A 26638-nucleotide genomic window follows, 5' to 3' on the forward strand; every position below is an offset into this window, starting at 1 on the left:
TCCCTCTCTTGTCTGCTCCTCTTCGCTCCTCCCCTCGCTCTCCGTCTCCTTCTCCCCACCTGTTGAGCAGACCGTATTGTTTCTTCCTATTACATTCTGTCGCTCATGAGGGTCCACGCCTCCTTTCCGTCACTCCCTCCGTTTTTCTCCCTGCTGGTATAAAACTCTGGGAGAGAAGTGAGGAGTGATGAAGAGTTGTCACATTTTTCCAAACTTCTAGCTTTCCAAATTTCTTTCTTTTCGTCTTGGAAGTGTTTCCACAGCAGATGGACCAGGCGCTTCCTGTGTCTCTATGGTGTGAGGAGTCAGAGGAGGATCAGGGTGAACCTCAAGGTAAATTTATCATTTATTGTTTATCAATTATCACAATGAATTTCTTATGATGAAACTTCTGAGTGATTGTTGTCACAATAAACCCCAAAGTTACCACTTTACAATAAGGCTTCCCTTATAGATGACATAGTAATTCATCTCTAAACACTTTAGAAATCATTAATAACTGCTTATTATGAATCTATTAAGGCTTCTTGCCAAATAGTGAGGCAAGTATTCACTTATATATTTTATTTAAAGTTGCTATACTAAACATTTCAGATTAAATAATAAGTATTTGTAGACATACATTTTTAGCAAATAATCTGATTCTCTCCCTTAATTAATGCAGTTATTACTGATTTATAAAGTGTTTATATGCATCAATAGCATAAACTATTTATTAGCTATCTGTAAAGTTGTAACTTGCAAAGTTGTAACTTTTATTAGCATATAGTCTCCTTCTGTCCCTTAATTAATCCATAATAAGCAGTTATTAATGACATATAAAGTGTTGGCACTGACTACATATCTATAAACAATTTATTAGCCTTAATTATGTTCAACTAAATATCTAGCATAAACTAGCGTGATATTAAGATTGGAGCTAAATATTTAGTTAGCAAGTTAAATATCTAGTTAGTCAACTAAATATTTACCTTGCTAACTAAATACATATTTAGTAGCTAAATATTTAGGTTGGAGCACATTTTTAGCTTGAAGCTAATTATTTAGCTTTATATATTGCATCCATATATTAACAAAATATTTAGTTTATAACTAAATCTGTAGCTTGCTAACAGAATCTTTAGTATATGAACTAAATATTTAACTTGTTAATGAAATGTTTAAATTGAATCTAAATATATAGTTTTCTAACTCAATATTTAGTGTGCTTACTAAACATTAGCTTGCTAACTAAGTATTTAGTTTATTAACTAAATATTTAGTTCATTAACTATATATTTGCCATGAACTTCATGGTGAAAATATGACTTTGAAAAATGAGCCTCCATTTTTTTCTTTTATAACCGGTTAAATAACCCAAATTATTGCTGTTTATTTTTGGCTGTAACTTTACAATTGGCTCCCTTATTTATTGCTACGTAACATAAAATATCATGATAAAACTTTAACTTCATGTCGGCCATTCCTGCCTGGAGGCCAGAGCAGCAGCAGGGGCTCGCCTCAGCTCCGAGCCCGCTGGGACCCCTCCGTGTCGGGGCATCGAGTGATCCAGAGGCTGCTCCACCTGGAGGGGCGCTACATGCCCTCCATGCTCTACGTCACGCTCATCCAGCGGGATCCGCAGCGCCGGGAGGAGATCGCCAAGTGGGCCCTGGAGGTGGGAAACTCTCTGATGGCCCCACTTCCTAACTTTACTCATGGTTCAAATAGAGAGTTTTTATGGAACAGGATCAGAGTCACTGGGGCAAAAAAATAATTCTGACTTTAATCAGATTTTTTTTTTTTTTTCTGAATTCTTACTTTAATTTTCTGAGATCAAAATTGGAATTCTGTTTTTCCGTGGTTTTTGCTTCCTGTGACTGAAATGTTGATCTTTCTCCTGTGCAGGTTTGCTGTGACTGTGGATGTGACGAGGCCGTCTTCCCGCTGTCTGTCTCCCTGATGGACAGGTACCTGTCTGCCTACCTGTCCCTGCCTGTCTCACCGTTCTGCCTGGCTGCAGGATGCATCCTGATCGCCTCAAAGCTCACAGAGTGTGAAACCGTCACCGCTGACGCCCTCTGCACAGCGGCCGAGTTCAGCTTCCAGCCTTCAGACCTGAGGGTGGGATGGATGGATGGATGGATGGATGGATGGATGGATGGATGGATGGATGGATGGATGGATGGATGGATGGATGGATGGATGGATGGATGGATGGATGGATGGATGGATGGATGGATGGATGGATGGATGGATGGATGGATGGATGGATGGATGGATGGATGTTTCTTTTTTATTACAAAATACAATAAAATTTAGTTTTATTGGTTGGTTGGTTTGTTGGATGTTTTATTGAAAGATTGGTTGGATGATAGGTTTTATGTTTTACTAGATGGTTGGTTGGCTGTTTGGATAGTAACTATCTAAACATACAACCAACCAATAAAGCATCCCAAGGGATATTTTATTGGCTGGTTGGATGTTTTATTGGTTGGCTGGATGGTTGGATGTTTTATTGGTTGGTTGGACGGTTGGATGTTTTATTGGTTGGCTGGATGGTTGGATGTTTTATTGGTTGGTTGGACGGTTGGATGTTTTATTGGTTGGCTGGATGGTTGGATGTTTTATTGGTTGGTTGGACGGTTGGATGTTTTATTGGTTGGCTGGATGGTTGGATGTTTTATTGGTTGGTTGGATGGTTGGATGTTTTATTGGTTGGTTGGATGGTTGGATGTTTTATTGGTTGGCTGGATGGTTGGATGTTTTATTGGTTGGTTGGATGGTTGGATGTTTTATTGGTTGGTTGGATGTTTTACTGGTTGGATGGATGGTTGGATGTTTTATTGGTTGGTTGGTTGGATGGTTGGATGTTTTATTGGTTGGTTGGATGTTTTACTGGTTGGATGGATGGTTGGATGTTTTATTGGTTGGTTGGTTGGATGGTTGGATGTTTTATTGGTTGGTTGGATGTTTTACTGGTTGGATGTTTTACTGGTCAGTTGGTTGGATGGTTGGATGTTTTATTGGTTGGTTGGATGTTTTACTGGTTGGATGTTTTACTGGTCAGTTGGTTGGATGGTTGGTTGGATGTTTTATTGGTTGGTTGGATGTTTTACTGGTTGGATGTTTTACTGGTCAGTTGGTTGGATGTTTTATTGGTTGGTTGGATGTTTTACTGGTTGGATGTTTTACTGGTTGGATGTTTTACTGGTTGGATGTTTTACTGGTCAGTTGGTTGGATGTTTTATTGGTTGGTTGGATGTTTTACTGGTTGGATGTTTTACTGGTCAGTTGGTTGGATGTTTTATTGGTTGGTTGGATGTTTTACTGGTTGGATGTTTTACTGGTCAGTTGGTTGGATGGTTAGTTGGATGTTTTTTTGGTGTCTTGACTCTTGGTTCTGATTGGTCCATCAGGAGATGGAGCGTGTCGTCCTCTCCGCGCTGCGCTGGGACTCGGCAGCAGTGACCCCTCAGGACTTCCTGCCACATTTTCTCTCCTCCATGGAGGAACAAGGAGAGTCTGAGCTGGGTTCCATGCTAAGGCGGCACAGCGACACCCTGGCCGCCCTCTGCGTCTGTGACTCCCGTTTTCTGGGAGCCCCTCCCTCACTTATTGCTGCAGCGTCCCTGAACTGTGCACTGCGAGGTCTGGGCAGCAAGGCGTCGCCTCAGTGGGCCGCCATGAGCGAGACGCTAGCCGAGCTGTGCCAGACGGATCCGGTAAGAACTTCTTGATCCTGTACTAAAATGTTTGGTGGGTGTAATATTAAGTATTTTAATGTAACTTTTCTTGTTTGTTTTTAAAGTAAATGTTTTGGGCTTTTTATTTTTAAAGTGACATTTTTGTTTGCTTGTTGGTGTGGAAAGTACTTTTTTATGTTGCTAAAATATTATTATTATTTTTTTTTTTCAAAGTAATGCTTTTTTGTTGGTTGGTTTTTAAAGTGATGTGTTTTTGTTTGTGTTTAAAGCCATGTTTTTGTTGGTTTGTTTGTTTTTAAAGTGACCTTTTTTGTGTGTTTTCCCCTCCAGGCGGTGTTGCAGTGCTACAGTGAGATGATCGAGTTTTCCCTCAGGCAGCGGCTGCAGAGCGGACTGCAGCCCGGTCCCCCTGAGAAGGACGAGGAGGTGGAGAACGAAAGGCCCGGGACGCCGACCGACATGAGAGAGATTGATTTCTAAACATTTAATCAAGCAAACCCTTTAAATCCATCAGTGAAACTGATATAAATCCATTATGAGCTTAACATGTGCTAACTTAACTTCCTAATTTATTTGATGTCTTATTTATTTGTGAGCAATGCACTATGTGCCATGTATGTTATGTTATGTGCCAGTTATGTATGTTAATTTTATTGTATGCATTGGTGTTGATTTGATGTTTCATATTTATGTCTTTATTTATAATCATGTGCAATTGTTCACTCTTCTTTGGTGTTAATTTATTATGATTTGCCATAACTTTATGTTTTTGAAAAATAGAAAAAAATGGCAATAAATATATTTTTAAGACATTGAACAAGGGGATGAAAATTACTCTTGATATCAAGGATATGGAACAGAAATAATATTGGAATATTCTAATAAAAATATTAAACTAGACCGTCTCTATTCCCTCTCAAGGAGATGTTTCAGAGTTTCTCAACATTTTTGTTAAAATATTGAGCTACTGTCCTACAGGAAGGGAAATTCAGGTGTACAAGCAGCAAGCTACAGATAAATGAAGGCATACATCTTCAAAAATACTAAAAAAAGAAACATAGTAACAGACTGTACCTTCAGAACACATTTACATTGCAAGAAAAATAATGTTGGATTGTTACTGAAAACAACATACTCAGATCAAAAATAAATATACAACTGGGTAGAATAATAATAAAAATACATGTACAACACGTATATTTGTGGATAGAAAAATAGCAACAAACTAATTACAAGAAATTAAAATATGACCGCAAGTAACAGCAGGGATGTTACTCGAATAATCTGTTTCCGTGTGTTATTTATTTATATGGTGATTTATGACACTAGCATATAACAGATACGCTGTTGTCTTTATTTTGTTTACCTTCAAGACAGTAAACTTGTTTGGATGTAATTTAAATTAAATACTCAACTGCTTTCCATACAACTTTTGGGAGAAAATAGTGATGCTTTCGCGTGATGATGACATCCTCGTATTTCCAATCCTCAGTATTTTTCTCAACCAGATAACCTAGTTTTGACAAAACTAAAACATAAATATCGGATTATTTAATCATATAATTAATTTTACGTTGATAAGATGTCTATTTATCTATAATAATGCTAATTATTACAACGATTATTGATACTAATATTATAGACAAGAGCTGAGATCTTTATTTCCGTGTGTACTTGAAGACAGCACGTTGAAACTGTGCTGCATTCGGGTGACGTGCTTCATATCCGGGCAAACACAGATTCGTGGATTTTAAAACTACACATGCGGTAAGAAATTAGGCTTTTAGTGTATTATGTAACGATACTAGACATGTTTTTAATTGTGGTTCTAATTTAGATTAAAGTTCCAGTTACATTTGGATTTTTAAAGAAGAAGGGGGAGGCTAAATTGAGGCTACGTGGGTTGACTTTGCTAGACTTTTCTACATCTTCCTGCTACTACTAGCACTGGCTGTTCCTCTTATGAAATTGTAAGGAAAATCCTTTTAAAATGAAATAGAAAATAGACATGGATGATATATTTCCGACTATTTTAGTCGACCAGTACAGCAGAAACATCCGCGTTTGTTTTACTTGACGCCCCATTTTTACATCCGTGTTGTTCTGGCTTTAGCTATTTAGCTTAACCGTTAAAAACAAACATCTCAAACGATATTTTAACGACTGTACACTCCGTTTACAATAGTCTAATAGACTAACCGTTATATTTAGTTTCTCCCGACAGCTTGAAGGTGAATAAATCATAACATCTTATAGGAGTAAATGTTTTTAGAAAAGGCTTAATATAATTTAACATTAAAACGACATATATCCTTCACAATTAATCTGAAAAAGTAAAATTGTTAGAGGGATGTGTGAATACATAACTAACTAAAAAAGGTAAATAATTTACTGAAGACTGAAAACAGTATTCGCTCCAGTCTCATAGGACAGTATATAATAAATAAAAAACAAAAAGTATTGATATATAATTGGATAATTGTATGTAACTTTTATTTAAAAAAATAATTTTTGTTATAATTGTCACCTTGTTGTGACACTGCTAAGTTGTGAAAAGATTGATGTTCTCCAGCTCCCTACCTAAAACAACCAATCAGAGCCAGGAGGCGGGTCTTAGTGCTGTCAATTATACTTGTGTATTCTGCTAAATGTGCTAATGGCGGAGAAACAACTTATCCTTACATAAAAACTGTTTATCCACTGTCATTGATGGCTATACTAACTAGCTTTAGCATTCAGGACTGAGCCACAAGATATTGTGATTGACAGCGATAAGACCCACCTCCTGACTTTGATTGGTTGTTTCTAGTTGGTACTAGGAGAAAGCAGAGGAGCTCCATTTTTTCTGTTTATCTGCCTCATAGTCACGACGTGGTGACGGTTTCAACAAATATTTTCTTATAAACATCCCAGCCTGGCAAAGAAATTCAAAAACACAACACCCAAAGAACACCAGTAAAACACGGTGGTGGCAGCACGATGACCTGGAGCTTAGGTTATTTTCAGCATGAATTTTGACCCAAACTTTCAGGTGTTTGCTGTATTAGCATGTAGAAAAGGCTAATTGGTGTTCTCTTTGCAGGAGGATGAACTTGAAACCTGCCTGGCTGCTGCTTCTGTTCATCTCTGCAGTGGTTTGGTCCGTTCCCATCGACCGAAATGAAGCTGAGCAGGACCAGAAGCAGGAAGCGCAGGAGGAGAACATGGTGAGGCGCGGGGAAATGTCCTGATGTGAGCTTTCACTCTGGGTTCTGCTGGTTGTAACCGCAGCTGTCCTGCATTTCAGGACACGGGTCTGTACTACGACCGGTATCTCAGGGAGGTGATTGAGGTTTTGGAGACTGACCCACACTTCAGAGAGAAACTGCAGACAGCAAACACCGAGGACATCAAGGTGACTTTCTACATGGTTCTGGGCTGTAAAACTGTTTCAAAATTGTTATGTAAATATTTTTAATTTGGTCTCAACTAGAGCTGGAACGATTAATCAAATTAATGATGATCAATCGATTATAGGAGTGTCGCAATAAGAAATTTACCTGGATGATAAATTATCCAATAAATTATCACAATAAACAATAATATTGTTGTTTTGAGACCATTTTCAAATAATTTAATGACATAAAAATGCAAGAAAACTTTGTCAAAGATCAATAAGCTAACAAAACATTCTAATGAATATTTAACACTGGAATTAATCGGTTAATCGTCAGAATAATCAGTTTCTAAAGTAATTAGTTGCAGCGGTTTCCAAACAGACATTATTCATTATTCTCGACTCCATTTGAAGCCGTAAAGCGTTGCTGCTGAACTGTTGTTTCGTGCTCTGCCTGCAGAACGGGCGGCTCAGCAAGGAGCTGGACCTGGTCGGCCATCACGTCCGAACCCGGCTGGACGAGCTGAAGCGTCAGGAAGTTTCTCGCCTCAGGATGCTGCTGAAGGCCAAACTGGACAGCGCCAACACACAGAGTGAGAGGATTTACTGTTTATTTATTATCCCACATATTTAGGGCCATTTATCTACTTGGCAGCAGATTTATGCAGCATTTTGGGAAAATTGTAGTCAACGACTTTTCATTCAACACGTTGGAATGACACAGCTTTTCATGAACTGTGTGAATCTGTGAGCTGCACAATGTCTGAGAAAAACCCAAAAACAAACCATCATCCTCGTACCACTTCCTGTCGTCTCTTTTGTTGTTTCCACCAGTAGCAACATCCGGTTGATCATGTGACGTGATGTGAGAAAAGTTTTTCGATACTCCTGAAAAATCACCTTATCTTAGCGCAAAAAACTTTTTATCGCTAAAATTTAGTTTGTTTTTTAAATTGCCATGTTTCCATTAAGCACATTTATTTTTGTTGTTTAAATTTGTGTAATTTTGCGGTTAATGGAAACGCAGCTGCTGTTAATAACGGATCAGAAACAGAGAAGAGACGATATTAACACTTTGTCATGATTTCCTTGAGCTATTTTTGCCTCTTTAGTCCACTAAGAACTGAGATCTGCAGTCAGGTTCTGATTGGTTGGTACGGTTCAGGTCTGCAGATGGATCACGCCTCGTTGCTGAAGCAGTTTGAACACCTGGACCCACACAACCAAAACACCTTCGAGGCCAAAGACCTGGAGCTGCTCATCTCCACCGTAAGAAGCTGCAGCAGTGACTTCACGCGTTCTTCCTTTCTCACATCTGACCTCTCACCTCTCTCCTCATCCAGGCCACTAAGGACTTGGAGAACTACGACGCGGAGAGGCACGAGGAGTTCAAGCGCTATGAGATGCTGAAGGAGCACGAGAGGCGGGAGTACCTGAAGGGCCTGGACCAGGAGAAGAGGGAGAAGGAGGAGAAACGACTGCAGGAGCTGAAGGAGAAACACCGGCAGCATCCTAAAGTCAACGCGCCGGTGAGTGGCGGAAACCGCCGTCTTCAGCCGTTTGTTTCCACGGCGATGACGGGATGTTGACGCTGATGTTTCTAACGATCAGGGCAGCGTCGCTCAGCTGCGGGAGGTTTGGGAGGAAACGGATGGGCTGGATCCTAAAGAGTTCAACCCCAAAACTTTCTTCAAACTACATGGTAGCTTAACCTTTGAACTTCTATTTGTTTTTTCCTTTTTTTTTAATTAAAAAAAATAAATAATTTTATTCATTTATTTATGATTTTACTTTTAGTGCAGAAACGTTTTTTTGAAAAATACGAGTTCTTTCGAAATTAACTGTTATCCTTTTACTTTTTTGCTTAAAAATATATATTCATTTATTTTTATTTATGATTTTAACTTTTGTTTTACTGCAAAAGCCTTTTGTTGAAAACATTCGTTTTTTTTTCAAAATTCCTGTTTAAATTATGTTTTCTTCTTTTTCTTCCTATTTAAGAATAGAAAAATAGAAAAAATGTTAATTTATCTTATTTCTATTTAATATTTATTTTTGTATTAATTTATTGTTTTGTTGAAGTTTCTCAAAATACATCGCTTCGGCCAAAACAAAAAGAACCTGACCCCAGGGCAAAAACTTTTGATTGAAAAACCTGAAATTTTTCAAATTTGGGGTCTAACTTCTATTCTTTTTATTATATTTAAAATGTATATTTTTTTTAAATAAAATTTTCTTTTTTAGTTGCAGTTTTTCATTTTAAAAAAATAATTTTTAAATATAATTATATGTTTTATTTTGTATTTATTTTTTCTTCTATTTTTCTGTTTAATGCTGATAAATCCAGTCTGATATAAACAGTTTCTATATCCACTCTGCCTCACTAGACACAAATGAAGACGGAGTTTTAGATGAGCAGGAATTAGAGGCTCTTTTCACCAAAGAGGTTTGAAATCCTTCAGTTTTTTTCTTGTAATTTTAAAAATCACATGTTTAAAAATGCACCTGTTCTCAGAATAGCTGCTCACGTCTTTCAACATGTAGCTGGAGAAAGTCTACGACCCAAAGAACGAGGAAGACGACATGATGGAGATGGAGGAAGAGAGGCTGCGGATGAGGGAGCATGTCATGAAAAATGTCCGTCTCTTTCTTCTGCTTTGCTTTTCCCGGTTTTCCCTCGTTTTGCTTTGATTAACGCAGATCGTCTGCTTGTGTTTTAACAGGTGGATTTAAATAAAGATCGCCTCGTCAGCCTGGAGGAGTTCCTCAAATCCACGGAGAAGAAGGAGTTCAGTAATCCCAAAGAGTGGGAGGTAACGGTGGATTAGCGTGTGGAGAAGTTTAAATAATAATTTAACTCAAACTTGTTGCTTTTATGAATACATTTAGTTATAAATTCTCTTCTTTCCTCCCAAAATGATAAAACATGCACTAAAAGATAGATATTAGAAACAGGTGATATTTTCTTAAAAACTTAAAGCAAGATTTTGTAGTATTTATTGTAGTACTCATTAAAGAGACAATACAAAGTATTTAGATCCTCTTTTCAGTCTTTTTTAGGCAACTGTGGTCAAACATATTGTCGTCCATTTTCCCATTTTATTGATGTTCTAGCAGGGAAAAACAGTATAAATAACAGTTTTGATGGCCTGCACTGCAAAAGCCCCCAAATTTTTTAAAACATCATTGAGACGCAAAATTGAGATAGAAATTAGCATTATTGCTAGGCTAGCTGTGCCACAGTTTTCTGGATGATAAATTGTCCCAGAAGTTAACACAATAAATGATAGTATTGTTGTTTTGAGTCCATTTTCTAGCAAGAACATTTCTTGAAGCGCAATAAATGTAAATTTCTAACAAACATTTAAACACTGGAACTGGAAGACATTTTGATATATAAAATAAATCAACAAAACAACAGAAACAACAAAAAATGAATTATGAGGTCTCTGAAAACAAATTGTCCTTAAATAAAAGGACTGGCTGAAATCAAGGCACCAGACTGAAAGAGAAAGACAGTAAACCATGTAAATGAAAACTGTTTGATTTGTACCAATTATTTTGTATTTACCATTTCCTTGGTTTTTCACAGACACTGGACGCTAAACCGCTGTACACCGAGGAAGAGCTGCAGCGATTCGAAGCTGAGCTGAGGGACAAAGAGGAGGAGCTAAAGAGGAAAGCGGAGACTCTTCGTCAGGAGCAGGAGCTGCTGAGGGAGAGAGGCAAAGCCCTGGAGGCGCAGAAAAGAGAGTATCAACAGGTAAATGTTGAAGAAAACTAAAGAACTTGAATGGGAGTCAAGAATCTGTGTTAATAATTCAAAATGTTAATTTTTTTCTACTTCCAGGCTGTTTTAGAAATGTCCCAGAGACAGAAACAGCAGCAGGAAGCTGGCAACGGGCAGCCGCCTGCTGGTCTGAACGGACAGCTGCAGTTTCAGCCACAAACACACAAACCTGAAGGTGAAGCTCATCGATGGCTGCGTTTCCGATACCGATGTGCCCAAATCTCTGTCTATATTCTGCTAATGTCGAAAAAACCCACACAATTTACCTTTTGTGGATATTTAATAATTTTGTTCATGTGATAAATCATTAAAAACTATGATGTGTTCATGCTAAAGCTCATCATCTATCATCCAGTCAGGGTAGACGTCGGCGTTTTATTTAGGAATGTAGCAGCTACGTATGCGGCGTTTTGGGGAAATCGTAGACGGCCATTTTACAGAAGAGCTGTGAAATGACACACCGCTTCTTATGAACTGTGCGATGCTGTGAGCTCCACGTTAAGAAAAAACAAAAAAAAACATCGTCCTCCTCTCGCTTCCTGTCGTCTTCTTTGTCGTTTCCACCAGTAGTAGCATCTTCTACTTGCAGAATAAAATGTTGATACGGCTGAAAAAAATGACCTCATCCCAGCGCAATATGTGTTTTTAGAAACTTGTATTTTTCTATTAAGCAGATTTATTTTTGTAATTTTAATTTGCGCCTTTCTATGGTCGATGGAAGCGCAGTTTTGGTTTGTTCTGTCGCTGTAGGAGCTCATTAACTGATTCTCCTTCTTCTCCTCACAGAGATCAAGGTTCCTGCTGAAGCCCAAAACAACCTGCCTGCAGAACCTCCTCAAAATCTCCCCATCCACACCTAGAGCAGCGCCCACAGTCAGCCTCACGGCACATACGCTCACCTACAGGCACATGCGTTTGAGTGAATTTGGAAATAAATAAGTTACATGTTTATAAATTGAGACAACCCATAACATGTCGTGCTGTGTGTTCATCTCTGTGGTCTATATTAGATTAAGGATTTAAAACACACCAGATTTTAGTGCATGTATGTTCAGGTTTCTTCAGTTTCTGTGAAGTTATTATTTCATGCAATGTTGTCTGTGTGATATAAGAAATAAATCTTTAATTTTAAAACCTCCAGACTGGATTTGTTGAGCTCATATTGTATGAAAGAACTGTTTTATTTTATTATTTAAAGATGAAAATTAAGCAAAACCTGAAATACAGCAGGATTGCCATTTCTTTGACAAACATATTTCAGAAAATTACTGTATTTTGTATTTAACCTTAAAAACAAACAAAAAATCCAAAAAGTAGCATTTCATTTTGTAAGATTAGCCTTCTAATTAAAATAACGTCACATTTGTGCCTCTGCTAATCCTCAAATTATACTTGATTTGAATCAAAATTAAATTTAAAATGGTTTATTTTTATTTTTCACAACCGTCTGCATCCTTTGTCTTTTTGTCATTTTTTGCGATTACAAATCAAGATTAAGCAAAAAAGAAAAAAAAAACGTTTCCACGTTGAAATTTAGCATTAATTTGAGATACATTTCCGTGCGTATTCCTCAGATGTATTCATATTTAATATTCCAGCTTTTACGTTTCATTTTAGAATATTAAAAACTGATATTTAGTGAATAATTTCTTTTTAAAATCCTGTTAGAAAAAAAGGAAAATCGTACTTCCGGGGAAGACAGGAAGTGGAAGCATCAGATCCAACGGAGCGCTTCCTTGTTGCTAGCAGAAGTAAATAAAAAAAAGGGGGGAAGTTGCAGCTAAAAATAATCGTGGATTTCACCAGTTATCTGGAAAAAATGCCCCGTGGAAGCGAAATCCCCGAAGGCATCAGGTCGACAGCTGTCGATCTGCACAAAGCTGGGAAGGGCTACAAGTTCATTTCAAAGACTTTAGAGATTCCTCCTTCCACGGTGAGGAGCATTATCGTTAAGTGGAAACGGTTTAACACCGTAGCCACGCTGCCACGAAGTGGGAGACCCTCGAAGGGGAATCCTAGAAGGAAACGGAAAGAAAAGCTGGATGAGGTGAGGAGGATTCAAGGGGAAAGTGGAGCTTTTTTTAGCTGCTCTGATCGTCCGAACAAAGGAAATCACTGCGGTTAAAGAGGCTCTCGCTCACAGATGGTTTTCATCTCTCTCTAGTCAGGGCTTTCCCACGCGTTTTACGCCCCTTGGGCCAAAAATTAGCTTGTGATCTTGCTCAACACAGATTAAAGGTTGGATATTTCATATTTCTTCACTATGAAATGGATTAATTTTGAGATATTTTGCAGGAAGGACAGTAAATAATAGCGATCATCCGTCATCCATTCATGCACATCTGTCATCCAGCTACGTCTTCCCAGCAACCATTCATTTACTTCTTCCTTTAACAGCATTTACTGACATCTAGAAAAAAAATATTTTAAAAACTATCCATCCATCCACCCGTCTTTCTGTTGTTTAGTGAAATGTGCAAATAAACCTTCCAATAATAATCCTGCTTTTATATTTCAAATTGCTGTCATATTTAATGTTTAACCAGAATTTGGGTACAAGATTTAAAATTTTGCCTGAAAGCCCTCTTAAATGTTCAAGTTGAATATGGCTGCTGTTCATAAAAACCGTAGGAAGAGGAAGAGGATTATGACAAAACAAATATATCAGACCTTGATCTCAGAATAATGTCTTTAATTACAGAAAACGGCCACGTGCAAAAAATTATTTAAATCCGAAAAGTCAGTTTTCCTCTTAAAGTGATACTTTTGAGAAAAAGTGGGAATTGTGATGCTTATCTTGGTTTGCCCTGTAACGGGTACATTAACAATATTTCCTGCTTGTTTGTGGAAAGCGTTCGACTCGCGTGTGACGTCATTCCTGCTCGGAGTTCCGCTATCAGAGGGAACTTGAACGCACCACCCGGGTTTCTCTATTTTTTATGTATATATATATATATATATATATATATATATATATATATGTATATGTTTATTTTTACTTCTCGTTTAAATATAGAAAATAAACTTGTTCTGAAAGGTTTTATGCGTACAAAAAAAAAATTAAATTAAATAACCCGGCGTAATAAACTGTGTAAATTCGCACTTCCGTTCTAGGCCGGAAGTTAAAAAACAAACAAACAACGGACCCATAGCGCTTCATTTTGCTAACAAAAACAGTAAAATAAAAATGGTTAATTTAAATAATAGCTGATCTTTTTTTTTTTAACTAAATTTAAGGGAAATGCCTCGTGGGAACGAGATTCCGGTCCGTGTCAGGTCGGAAATAGTTGCGCTGCACAACGCCGGGAAGGGTTACAAATTAATTTCAAAGACTTTACAGATCCCTCATTCCACAGTTAGAAACATTGTGATCAAATGGAAACGGTTCAATACTGTAGCCACGCTGTCGCGGAAAAGAAAGTATGAAGAGAGGACAAACTGGGAAATCCTGGATGAGGTGAGCAGAAGGATTCACACAGAAACCTGGATATTTTTATTCACTCTGACTGCAAAACAAAGGGGAATAACAGAGACTCTTATTTAATATTCTGCTCCTTTATATAAGATTTTGACTTCTTATTATGATTTCTTGCCTTCTGGGCTAGTGTTTATTGTTTTTCAAGCAGCAGGCAGATATCTTTGCTCAAAATAATTTATACAGCACCACCCATAGTTAAAAATATGAGCAGAAACCTTTTAGAGATGAATTAATGGTAGGCTTATTTTGTGTTGAACCATTTCTCCGTTGATTTAATCACACAATGACAGACCCAGTGATTGAATTCTGGTGATTTTGACAGAAGCAACCATATTTTTTATTTTAAAATCTCCATATTTCAAACTCTTAACAAATTGAAGGCCCACAGAATCACAGATCTTCTGCTGTGCTTAACTATAGAGGCATTTTCACATTCTCCCTTTTGTTTCAAACTAAACTCAGAAAAAAATTAAAATTCTCTTTTTAAAAAAAGATTTAAGTCTGAGTTCTTTCTTTCAAAATGTTGACTTTTTGTGAGGCTTTTTCTCTCAGAAAAACAGTCTGAATTTTGACCAGTTTTGGTTTTAGAATTTTGAGGGGAAAAAAATGAAATTCTTTTGTCAGAATTCTGCCCTAATTTTCTTCCATAATAAGTGGACTATGTTAGCACACCAATAAATATTCTCTTCATCATTTTGTTAATATCTGGGATTATTTTCTCCATTAAAGAAATGTGTTCTGATTTAATTAACAATTTTCTCATGTTTTTTTAAAATGTGAGATCATAAAGCTAAGTTAAATAAACCTTCCAGTAGAAAATACATCAGAAATAACTTGATTCGGTCTTTTGGTTCCTCAGGCTGATCCTGCTGGTCCTGCTAGTGAAAAAGATGGCGACCCTGATAAGGTAAAGTCAAAACACACGCATGAAAACATTTGATTTGCTTGAGAGTTGAGAGTAATTAATTCTGTTATGTTGAAATGCAGCCGGATCTCCTCAGCAAGGTGCTGCTTGCAGCTGGAAACACCGACTCCAACTCCACTGAATCCAAACCTTCAAAGGAAGAGCTGGAGTCATCCAGACCAACTCTCCACAGCGGAGATAAAGAAATGGTAAAATATGTTTATAAGCACCTTATTAAAGTTTAAAAAGGAAGATTAGTTACTGTGTTTTCTTTTTAAACCCCAGAGAGACTTGAACAGCAGCTGTGAAGAGGGAGACAACACGGGACAGTCCGACTCCGACGAAGATCCGATGGTGTGAAAACTAAATCAAAACGGATTTGTTACAGACATTCAACCCATTGCTTCTCGGTTCTTATAGGATTTCTTCTCTCTGACTTTTAGTCCAGTTTCCTGTTTGCCAGATCAACAGGGGAAGCAGAGGACCAGGAAAGGGTAAAATACATTTATGTAAATAATCATAAAACATTCAAACCCGTTGTTTCCTGCATTTCTTTTTGTGTTTTTTAACCACAAGCTTCAGTGTGTTTTCATTGGACACAAACTGGTGCATCATTGTGACGCAACGGAAAAATGAGACCTGGTTTTTACGAAATAAAAATCTGAAAAGTGTGGCGTACATTTGTATTCAGCCCCTTTTTGCTGCAGTAGGAGTCCCACCTGTGTGTAGTTTAATCTCAGTGAAATGCAGCTGTGCTTTTGAGAGAACAAACACATCAGAGAGGTTAGGGAGAAAGATGTGGAGGAGTTTAAACTTTGAACGTGTCTCAGATCTCTGAGAGGACGAACCGACTGCAGATCAACCTGGACCTGAGAGGAGCAACCAAGAGGCCTGAGGTAACTGTGGAGGTGGGAGAAAGAACAGCTGCTCACATCAGTGGATGAGAAGAAGAAAACCACTGCATAGGACTGACAGCTAACATGGAGAAGAATGAGATCTGATCTTCTCAAATCTCCCTAAACAGACAGAGCTCACAATAAAACATGATGGCCGCCTCATTTATGGTTTGATGTTTCAGGTGGGACAGAAAAGCTGATCAGAACTAATTGGGTTAAAAAATCCAGTTTGACTCGACAAAAGTAGCAGGAAAACAAAGCTAAACACAGCAAGAGCTACAATGGAAGGATTGAGATCTAATCATTCTTATTTAAAATGGCCTAGTCAAAGGCCAGACATAAATCATCTGGTAGAAATTGAAAATCACTTTTTACAAATTGTTTGCAAAGAAGAAATGGCAAAAAATGTTAGTCCTTGTTTGTGCAAAGTTGAAGACAAAAGGTGGTTTTACAAAATGCAGACTCAGGGGTCTGAATACAAATGCTTGGCAACTTTTAGCTTTTGTTTGATTTGTAATTATGCAACATTTATTATTTCTAATGATAAGATTTTTAAAAAATGGCACATTCTGCAGATTTTCCATTCAAGCTTTCTCTACATAATATTAGAAATACATTAAAAATTGCAAATAAACAATTCAGTGGAATCAGTCTTTTAAAGCTCATTTAGTCAAGTTTAATTTTCTAGCACATTTATGCAACAAGGCAGTTCAAAGTGCTTTACCTCATAAAAACACTAAAATAAAAAGTAACAAAACAATGTGCAGTCACTGATTTAGATCAAAATCATCAATACACATCAAATATGTTGGTCAATATTCAATTTATTATGGTTAAGAATAAACTCTAAACTTTTGGGTTTTTAGCTTTGATTTAAAAGAAATCAGTGTTTCAGCAGTTTTGCAGTTTTCTGGAAGTTTATTCTCACGTTAAATCACAACGTTGTGCTGTCTCTCAGGTTGATCATCCTGGACGAGCTTGTGACACAGAAGATCCAGATGAGGTAACAATTATCATTAATATAATGTTAGTAATAATTACATCATCATCCAGATTCAATTCAGAATCCAGATTCTAACTCTTCTGACTCTAAATCTCTAAATTTGGATTTAATGTTGAGCTTCTGGCTGTTTCACATTTTAAAGAGTTTATTTTTTAATTTTTTGAAAGAAAATGTAGAAAAAATCCAATGTTTTGTTTGTTTTTAAATCCCAGAAGGGTGAGAGCACTGTTGAAGAAGACGGCGACGCAGAACCGTCGGATACAGACGAAGAAGATCCGCTGGTATGAAGTTTTTATTTGACAGATTTACAGAGATGACCGCATTGAGATCGTTGTGACGTTTCTTCTTTCTGACATTTAGGCCAGTTATCTTTTTGGAAGAGCGAGACAATTGACAGGAGAACATCCACAGCATGAAAAGGTACGGACATGGGAGAAAGAAAGTACAAACACAAAATATTACCACTTATTTCTGGCCTAATTTTTAGTGTAAATATCTTACTACTTTCAAAATAAGACAAAACTGACTGACGTGAAACTTCTCAGCAAGATACTGGAGCTAAGTAAATAATTCCTTAAAATTGATGAAAAAGTTTCAAATGTTTTGTGATAAGTTTAATAATCTGCCAATGTAACTATTATTTCTTTATCAATATGAAGGAATTATTGACATAAAACAAGTTTCTACATCTTGCTAAATATTACTTATAAGTTAGTTTTCAGTGATTCTTGAGAATGGGGACAAAACAGGTCCTATGGACAAAGCACAAAATATAATTTTTTCAAATATCTGACTCAACTAACCTGAGTCATGTGAGCACAACAATGTATATTTTCCAGGTGTTTGCTGAATTTTTATTTTATTTTAAACATTGTAGTCGGTGGATGATGCCTGTAAAAGCCCTTGTCCAGGAGCAGAACTCAATACATTATAATAGTTTAAAACAATTAAAGAAATACTAAAATTATATATTGTAACAATTAAGTATAAGTAGTCATATAAATAATTATAAAAGTATCGATAAATTGAATTAAAAATCATTTTTATATATTTTCCAACTCCGTTGAAATTTGTCCCTAGTTTTTGTCAACACCGTCAGACATAAAAAGAATGTAAAAAATCAGGCATTATTGGGGGCACCAGAACTTCTGAGGACCCCATGACCACTTCCTTTCTCTTCCTTTGCTAAGAGGGCTAGTTAGCTCTGGTTAGCTTAAGTTATTCTTTAGTTTTTTCTTCTTTTTATTCCTAAGTTGCTCATCACAACCATGATGTGTCAACTCCATAACTGACAATTTACAAAACTTTGATGACATTTTGTGAAATAAAAGCTTAATTTTGGTATAATGTAAAGATTTCATGGACCTGACGAGCTACAATATGGCCTCCTTCAGAATAACATCATATAAATTGAGGTAGTTTGGCATTTCGTCAACTCCGTCAGAGTTTTTCTGACTCTTTCAGTGAAATTGTTGACAAATCTCACTTAATTGTGCAATTAATTCATTTTAATGTATTTTACATAAATTGCATTACTTCACATGTATCAAGTATTTTATTTTACTCACTAGTTTGTCACCACCTTCAGTTCTGTGTCAACTCCATCAGATGGACTTTTTGTTGTTTTTTGTTTTAAATAATATTTATTTTGTTTCTTGAGAAGCATTTGTCTGTAAAATGAGTAAAAATATCACTAATAGGGTATTTTAAACATCATTTTATATTTATTTTTGTCAGATGGTGATGACAAAGTTCTGGGTCAAGTCGATTAAAAATGTAATTTAAAAAAAATGTTGCAACTGGGAGCCTGCACCTTAGCATCTTTACATTTCCTAAACATTATTTGTCATATTTGCATACATAAGGTTGAGAAATAATAAAAAAAATATGGGAAAATTAAAACCCATTTTGTCCCTATTCTCAAGAATCACTGTTTTGTATAATTTCAAGTGTACTTAGATATTGGCACTAGAAACTAGACCAAAAATACTTCAGTAAGGTTTTGTGTTTTTACAGTGCACCATTCATATCAGGGAATAAAAATGATCTTCAAAACAAAAACACGCCACAGATTCTACGTGAGGTTGTTGTTGAGTGACTTTTAGCAACAATTAGACGAGATAGGTGTTTTCTGTCTGATTTTATCTGTATCCCGATAGTCAGACTGAGGTCTGAGGAAGGAATCACAGGTAGGGAGGATGAGTCTTGTCATTTTTCATCAGTTTGATTCACTTTTTGCCCAAGAATAAAAAACCAAGTTGAATTTTATATTTGAGGGAATGAAAGATGAGGTCACTGCTAGGACAGACATGCAACTGCTAGTTTAATCAGGTAAGAAAATGCTTTATTTTATTGATAATATCTGGAAGCTTTGATTCTTTTCTTTGTGTCTGAGCTAAATGAAGGAAAGTATTTAACTCTTTTCCAACCACATAAGCTACATTATCATACGGCAGTTAAATCCTTTTAAGTCTAAAATTGACTGCTTATGTGGAGAAATTTGAGACCTACACAATCATAAAATAGTTAGGCAACTCAGAGAAAGAGAAATTGTAGTGACATCTGCCTGAATACTGACCAAACTGGAGTGTTTCGTGTTACACTTTCTTATCAGGTCTTTATATAATGATTTCTCGTTCCATTTAGAACTACTGCCTGTTTATGTCTCTGACTTTTCTCTTTTACAGCGTAAAAATTCAGCTTCATGTGACGAAACGCCAGAAGACGATCCCATGGTTTGTTTCTCCTACATCCATTTTCATTTGACATCGTCCCGTTTACCTTCTAATTTTCTCTCATAACATTTCAGGAGCAGATTTTTGACCCAAACTTTGACGATGAGAAGAAGATTTACGCCGGTTCTTCAGTCAGTGTGAGAGCGCTCCTCCTCCTCCTCCTGGCCTTCATCCTGAAGCACGACTTGTCAAAAGCAGCCACCAAAGACCTCCTGGCCCTCCTCAACCTCATGGTGCCTGGATGCATTCCCAGCTCTCTGCAGTTCATAAAGAAACATTTGACTGACATTGACAAGAAGACAGAGATCCACTTGTACTGTCCCAGGTGTGAAAACTACCTGGGAGTAGAGCCTGGGACCGAGTGCGGAGTGTGTCAGCAGCGCTTGAGCAAAAAGAGTCTGCTTGAAAAGGCAAACTACTTCCTGGTGTTGCCTCTAGAAAACCAACTGAGGAAGGTCCTCAAACGCCTTCACTCAAAGCTGGGGAAGCATTTTACGAAGGACGATTACGTTTCTGACGTCAACACCGGCGGTGAATATAAGCACAAAGAGCAGGAGGGCAGTATTACACTTACCTTCACATGTGACAGCTCTCCTCTCCTCAACTCATCCAAGTTTTCAGTCTGGCCCATCCTGTGCACCATCAACGAACTTCCGTATGTGGAGCGGTGTAAGAATGTCCTGCTGCACACGTTGTGGTTTGGCAAAGGAAAGCCGCTGCTTCAGTGTTTCTTTACGCCGTTCATTAACGAGCTTCATAAACTCTCTCACGAGGGCTTCACTTGGGAAGACGAGAGCGGGTTAGAGCTTAACACCAGCGTGTTGGCGAAAATCTGCGTGTGCGATTCAGTGGTGAGGTCAGCGGTGCAGAACTTTCAGCCGTTCAGTTCGGAGTTTGGCTGCGGGTTCTGCTACCACAAGGGAGAGCTGGTTCAGAAGGGCCGGGGTTACACCAGAGTCTATCCGGTTCAGGTGGATGGATGCGATCTGCGGCACATGGCTGAGACGGAGCAGCTGGCCATCGTAGTGATCGAGAATGGGTATCCACAAGGTCAAATGGGTGTCAAAGGTCACAGTCCGCTGCTTCTGCTGCCTTCGTTTGACGTCGTCAAGGGTTTTATCCCAGATTACATGCACTGTGTTTGTCTTGGGGTTGTTCCTGAGTTTGTCAATCTTTGGTTGGATCCTCTTTATGGCAGAAAGCGCTTCCACCTTTCACCTCAGAGTTTGAAGAACCTGGACAAAGCTTTGTCTGCCATCCAACCCCCAGATGAGATCAGACAAAGACCTCGGCGCCTCAGTGAGAGGATGGATTGGGAAGCATCCGAGTGGCGAGCGTTTGCTCTTCTCTACTCTCCTGTAATACTGAGGAAGATTTTACCAAACCTGTACTACAAACACTGGATGCTTCTCATTTCATCGCTTCACACCCTCCTCTCCCAGTTTGCCACCCAGGAGGAGATCAGCTGTGCAGAGCTGTGCCTGGTTAAGTTTGTCTCCCAGGTACCGTCTCTGTACGGACTTGAGCATTGCTCATTTAACTGCCACTTGCTGATGCATCTCACGGACTGTGCCCGTAACTGGGGACTACTGTGGGCCAACTCCGCCTTCGTCTTTCAGGGTGTACGCAGCCGACTCCTGCAGATGTACGCCAGGGCTCAGTCTGCGCCGTCCAACATCTTCAAGCAGATAGTTTCCTATGATGAGATTATCATGAAAGGAAGCGATGTTCTGAAAGATGCCGGTACAGAAATCACAGACCTGTTTTCTTCCATGACAAGCTGTGGTATCCTTACCAAGTCATCCAGCTGCATCAGTGAAGACGTGTTTACTTTGGGATGCGGCTCTCAGAGATCTCTAACTGTGAGAGAACTTGCTGCATTGCAGAGCAAAGATACACGACCCGTTACTGAATACGCACGTTTTGTTTACAGAGACATGCTGGTCACCACTTTGGACTACAGCGTCTCTTGCAAAAGGAACAACTCAGTCATAGAAACGACCAGCGGCTTTGTTCTTGTAGAGTCCGTGGTGGTTGATGAGAGGCATTGCAGCTGCGAGAGATCGTCCGACTGCTCCTGCAGAGAACTGGTTGCTTTCTGCAGAAAACTGCTTCCCTCAAACTCCCAACCAACAATCCAGAATGAGCAGATCAACAGAAACATTGCAGAGTTCCTCGTAAGAGTGAGGGGTTCAGATGAACTGTGTGCAGTGACATGTCAGGACATTGTTTCGAAATGTTTTGTGATGGAGCAGAAGGGTCGGCTATATGTCATCAGAATGCCAGTGTTATAAGTGTTCCTTTGTCTTGTCATGCAGTTTGTTGTGTTTCCACATTCACACAGGAGTTGTGAGATGAGCTTATTTTCTGTGAGATGATTAAGTATTTAGTAAATTCAACCATCCTGCATTTTTAGCAGTGTTGGCTTGTTCACATGGTGAGTTTAAGATGCTCTACCAGAAAGAAGTACATTTCAGTACATAGTTTTGACCTTTCTAAGATGTTTTTTCTGCCTCTGTTCCATTGGCCAATCAGCAGAAGGCACCAATTCCCGGAGTGCTGTCCTGGTCTCCAGGCTCCTTTTACTGACTTTTCATAGAAAACTTCTTAGAAATTGCATTATAATGAATTTTATGGATTCTGTGCCTTCAGCATACTCATAACACAGATCTAGTAAGTGTAATCAGTTCTGTCACTGAAACGTTTTCCATTCAATCACTGTAGTTGTGAAGAAAAAAAACAAAAGAATCAGGACCAAAGATCAAATTTGAACATTAAGTCAGTTTCCACCAAAGGTATATAACCAAGGGTTTTTACTGAGAGACTGTGTGGAAAAGCTAACTGGCACCTTATGCTGCTCACCCTGATGGCATTGAAGCAACGATATGCAACACCTGTCTGAAAAGGCCAAGGAACTTAAGTCATCCAGTACCTTTATAGACAGTTAGCTGAAGTCTATAGTGTCTGATCCGGTGATTGTTGCCACCCAGTTGCGATGAAAGGGTAACCATTGCAAGAGTGAGATCAGCAAAAACCTTTGTGCGACTTGTTGGTTCAAACAACCCTGCAGACTTTGTTGACTTAGTGGTATCCTTGGATGAGGTCTGTGATGAGCTGAAAACAGTGAGTGTTTTCAAGGAGTGACAAAAGATGTTCAGCACAAGCTGAAGTGGATGCTACCGGATGTCAGAAAGTTGGTTTGTAGCTATCCAAGCTAATGAGACCGCCAGGATCTTGTATGTGCTGAGAAATATTGACGCTCACCTTGAAGTCAAAGAGTTTGACCTCCAGTTTGGTGTCAAGTGTAAAGCGGTCAGAAAGGCAGTCAGCTGAACTAAGTCTGAGGGCCTAGTTCTCAACTGGAAGAAGATCGAGCACTCCTACCGCGTTGGGGCAGTCTACCTCAAGTAGAGAAGTTCAGCCATGTTAAGGTCTTGTTGACAAGTAATGATAGGATGGAGCAAGAGATAGACTTAGACACACTGGTATTGCTCCAGTCTGTCACAGAGATCATGATTGAATATGTATCATGATTGAATTTGGAGAAGAGCCCTGCTCCTGTTTTGATTGGAGTACCTCTGAATTGCCTCTATTTGGAGGTTGTCTGGACATGTCCTACTGGGAGGAAGCTGCAGGGCAGAACCAGAGTTTGGTCGAGGGTCTGTATGTCCCTTTTGACCTGGGAACCCCTTGGGATACTCCAGAATGGGTTTGAGAGCAGCACCGGAACCTCAGTGACCCAATCTCAGATAAATATAAGGCAGAGTATGAAGGCAAGTGGCATGCACTGCTATGAACAAGACCTAAGCTGATTATGCTGGAAACCACTTCTAACATACCAACAGTGAGATTTCTTACCTGAGGAATGGGCATTGTTTTCCCCGGATCACTCAAACGTACCAGCATTTCTAATGAAATCCTTGCAGAAAGGGCATTCGCTCTTTGGATGGACTTAAAGAGAACTAAAATGACACGTCTGGCTTTGTGAGGATGATGCCTTCCAGTTTTTTCTCTGGCTGTTTCATAAAATCCCAGCTCCCATCGGCATCCCGTGCTGGGAGGTATAGAAAGACACTGATGTAGTCTTGATCAAACGTACCCTCCAGAGCTTTTCAAGCCATCTGGCGTCATTAAGGTAAGATCAAGTTCGGTTTATTTTTGTCAGTACTGCCATTCTAAAATAAATGCATGAAGTAACGGTGTTTTTGTGTTGTCTGCCCTCAGGTTCTCATCACAACAGCAGTAGGAGGACAAAACAGGCTTTTTGACGAGATCTATACCACAATTCTGCTTAATGCCAAAGAAGCTTCTTCTTGTCTGACCACTAGCAGTCTTGTTTGGACAGAAACACTTAGACCAGTGTTTCTCAACCCTGGTCCTCACCGTCCCCCTGCTCTGCATGTTTTAGATGTGCCTCTATTCCAGAGCAACTGATTCAAATGATTGCATGACCATCAAGTGCTGCAGAAGCCTGTTAATCACCCAGAGATACAATGCAGGTGTGGCAGAAGGGAAACACCTAAAACATGCAGGACAGGGGGGCCTGAGGACCGGCGTTGAGAAACACTGAGTTAGGACATGAATTCAAGAGGTGCTGCTTTGGATCCAGTTCTACAGAGAAACAATCTCTGAGATTTTCAACATCCTCACTAACTTCTCATGTCGGCAGCTGAAGCTGAGAGATTTCTCAAAGAATAAAGACGGTCCTTTGACTTGCACCAGGCCAGGAGTGTCTCATCAATAGGACGATTACTGATCACCTTGCTGCTTTCAAAGAGAGACAGGCACCCGTCCCTCACTCTCACACAAGTGTTAAATGATCACTGTATCATATGTATGTACCTATGTAAGTATGGTGCATGTTTCAGTTTTCCTTTTCTTAAGGAACTTGTAAAAAGATAGTAAAATATATCACACCATATTCCAGTGTTTTAATGTTTACATACTTCAATCTTTGTTTTTATTGTACTTTATCAATCAGATGCTGCTTTTAACTCCACGTTACCTTGTTCATTACATTTGTGATCTTTTTTTAATTATTTTTATGAACATTTGATGGCTGCCCTTTTTATAACTAATGTTCCTGTTAAAATTAAATATGTGTGAATTTTGTTGTGGTTGTTTTGATCTGGGATCATCTTGTTCTTCTGTTTGTGGTTTTATATGTAAAAAAAAAAACAAAACAACAAAAAACACTAACTGACAGTGTTAAGCTATTTCAGATTTGATCTTGCTACAGGAAAATGTTGTGTGGTTGTATGCTTCTTAAATATCAAAATTATGTTGCAGTTTTAGTGTATTGTGAAACATTTGTGTACTTTATATTAACTTCAATTTAACTTTAATGATGTTTACAATGTTTTCAGTGAAGAACTGTAAATATATTCTTGTTTTAAATCCAATTTTTGCCCTATTCTTTAATAAAGGTGACAGGGTATGTTAAAGCCATCTGGTAAAACAGCTTCACTTAAGTTTACATGTCTAAATGGTTTGGGTGTTTTCAATAAACAATTTACAGAATAATTATCCATCCATTGTTTACAGCCTCCTAACTATTGATGACACATCGGAGGCAGACGGATTAGATCACTGATTACAGGACAAACTCCTACCATCGCGACATACTATGCAAAAATATTTGTGTTCTTGGTTAATTTCAACATTTCCCTGGTCAAATTTGTATAAAAATAAGTGGTAATACCTCCCAGTATATACCTCTGGTGCTTTTACCAGAGGTAAATTCACCTTTTAAGCAGTAAATGTATCTGTAGAGGTACCAGTTTACCTCTACAGGTACATTTACCTCTGAACAAACCACTCCCTGTTCTAGTGTCCGTCATTGGCTGTAGAGCTGCCAACTCCTATGTCATCTCAAAGTCTTTCATTAATCCACACACAAATAACTGGAGAAGATATTCGCAAATCTAATACGGTCTCAGGCACACCTGGTGTAACCTGTCAAGAGCTTTGTCAGATGCATTAGGTGCACTTGAGATAGAATGTGTTAATCATAACTTTTTATGGCATGTTGCTAATATAGTCCAAATAGTTGAGAGAAGAATTTTGTACAAAGAAAAGCATACAAAATATTGGAAAGACCCTAAAACTTCCTAGAGATACAGTTGGATGCATACTGGGAGTAGAAGTAGCAGAAAGAGGAAATTATCACCGGCTGCCACCGGATTCCTGAAGACACAGGCGGTCAAACACCTTTGACGAGTATAAGACCTCTGCTGACCCACAAGCACAAACACAAGCTAAAATTGGCTCCTATCTGAATGAGTAAGTCAAAGAGGTCTTGGGAATCTTTTGTGAAGTGTAACTGTGGTTTCGTGTCGCTTTGCTGGCACTGACACCAGCAGGAGGCAAGATGGAAGATTGGGAAATCTTTTGGAGCTTTTATTAAACAGGTATAGATTCTAAAATCATTTCAAAAGGTTGTTCATACACCATATCTTCTGTTGCTTAGGATCACTCCCCTTGTCCAAATCCATTCAAAATGGTTTCTTGAACCTTTGAAAATACATCACCGCTTTGCCACCATGACTCAAGTCTGGCCTAACTGGGAACTATGGGAATACCAGTGTCACTGTTCTCTGGGAAACCATTTTTTTATCTTCATGGACTGAAAGGTACTGACCAAGTCAATGTTATCATTTTCTGATAGTTGTAGCTGCTACATGAACAAGCCAGTATCTTTGGAAAAATGACAAGAAGGAGGTTTGGAGAAGTTAAAGTAAAACTTTTAAATCTAAGAACACCGAACCAAC

General features: G+C 38.4%; 3 protein-coding genes across 4 annotated transcripts in view; all 3 read left to right on the top strand.

The window, feature by feature from the left end:
* Nucleotides 1-4498, top strand: part of ccndx (cyclin Dx) — a 7977-nt gene extending 3479 nt beyond the window's left edge. The window contains exons 3-7 of the mRNA XM_088007897.1: nt 253-333; nt 1460-1657; nt 1888-2103; nt 3399-3704; nt 4017-4498. Of these exons, the coding sequence (XP_087864023.1) occupies nt 253-333; nt 1460-1657; nt 1888-2103; nt 3399-3704; nt 4017-4166 (951 nt within the window). The 3' untranslated portion in view covers nt 4167-4498. The remainder of the gene's footprint in view (nt 1-252; nt 334-1459; nt 1658-1887; nt 2104-3398; nt 3705-4016) is intronic.
* An 860-nt stretch (nt 4499-5358) lies between these two features.
* nucb1 (nucleobindin 1) lies at nt 5359-11986 on the top strand. Its single transcript, XM_014992675.2, has 13 exons — nt 5359-5453; nt 6769-6892; nt 6973-7080; nt 7523-7655; nt 8228-8331; nt 8406-8591; nt 8674-8764; nt 9450-9508; nt 9607-9699; nt 9786-9875; nt 10655-10825; nt 10913-11027; nt 11639-11986. Exons 1-13 carry the CDS (start codon nt 5449-5451, stop codon nt 11710-11712), a joined length of 1353 nt encoding a protein of 450 aa, XP_014848161.2. The 5' UTR covers nt 5359-5448; the 3' UTR covers nt 11713-11986.
* Nucleotides 11987-12083: 97 nt separating this feature from the next.
* On the top strand, nt 12084-25391 carry LOC106921173 (uncharacterized). 2 transcript variants are annotated; one of them, XM_014992671.2, is made up of 11 exons: nt 12084-12899; nt 15190-15237; nt 15318-15443; nt 15520-15588; nt 15678-15728; nt 17089-17133; nt 17346-17414; nt 17494-17553; nt 19821-19868; nt 19943-24003; nt 24093-25391. In XM_014992671.2, exons 1-10 carry the CDS (start codon nt 12672-12674, stop codon nt 22160-22162), a joined length of 2964 nt encoding a protein of 987 aa, XP_014848157.2. In that variant the 5' UTR covers nt 12084-12671; the 3' UTR covers nt 22163-24003; nt 24093-25391. The 2 variants fall into 2 exon arrangements, with proteins under 2 accessions (XP_014848157.2, XP_087863896.1); XM_088007770.1 differs by lacking the exon at nt 12084-12899 and adding an exon at nt 12907-14309.
* The last annotated feature ends 1247 nt before the right edge of the window (nt 25392-26638 follow it).

This window comes from Poecilia mexicana, unplaced genomic scaffold (genome assembly GCF_051168715.1).
Source record: "Poecilia mexicana isolate PSO_F unplaced genomic scaffold, ASM5116871v1 scaffold_8, whole genome shotgun sequence".
Taxonomy (NCBI): Eukaryota; Metazoa; Chordata; class Actinopteri; order Cyprinodontiformes; family Poeciliidae; genus Poecilia; species Poecilia mexicana.

Excerpts from the sequence above, each read along its gene's own strand:
- nucb1 (XM_014992675.2), top strand. Across the intron at positions 7,656-8,227 it reads GGACAGCGCCAACACACAGA|GTCTGCAGATGGATCACGCC; the intron begins GTGAGAGGATTT and ends GGTACGGTTCAG. Across the intron at positions 10,826-10,912 it reads AGAAAAGAGAGTATCAACAG|GCTGTTTTAGAAATGTCCCA; the intron begins GTAAATGTTGAA and ends TTCTACTTCCAG.
- LOC106921173 (XM_014992671.2), top strand. The coding sequence starts at position 12,672 with ATGCCCCGTGGAAGCGAAATCCCCGAAGGCATCAGGTCGACAGCTGTC. Across the intron at positions 15,589-15,677 it reads ACTCCGACGAAGATCCGATG|TCCAGTTTCCTGTTTGCCAG; the intron begins GTGTGAAAACTA and ends TCTGACTTTTAG. Across the intron at positions 17,415-17,493 it reads CAGACGAAGAAGATCCGCTG|GCCAGTTATCTTTTTGGAAG; the intron begins GTATGAAGTTTT and ends TCTGACATTTAG.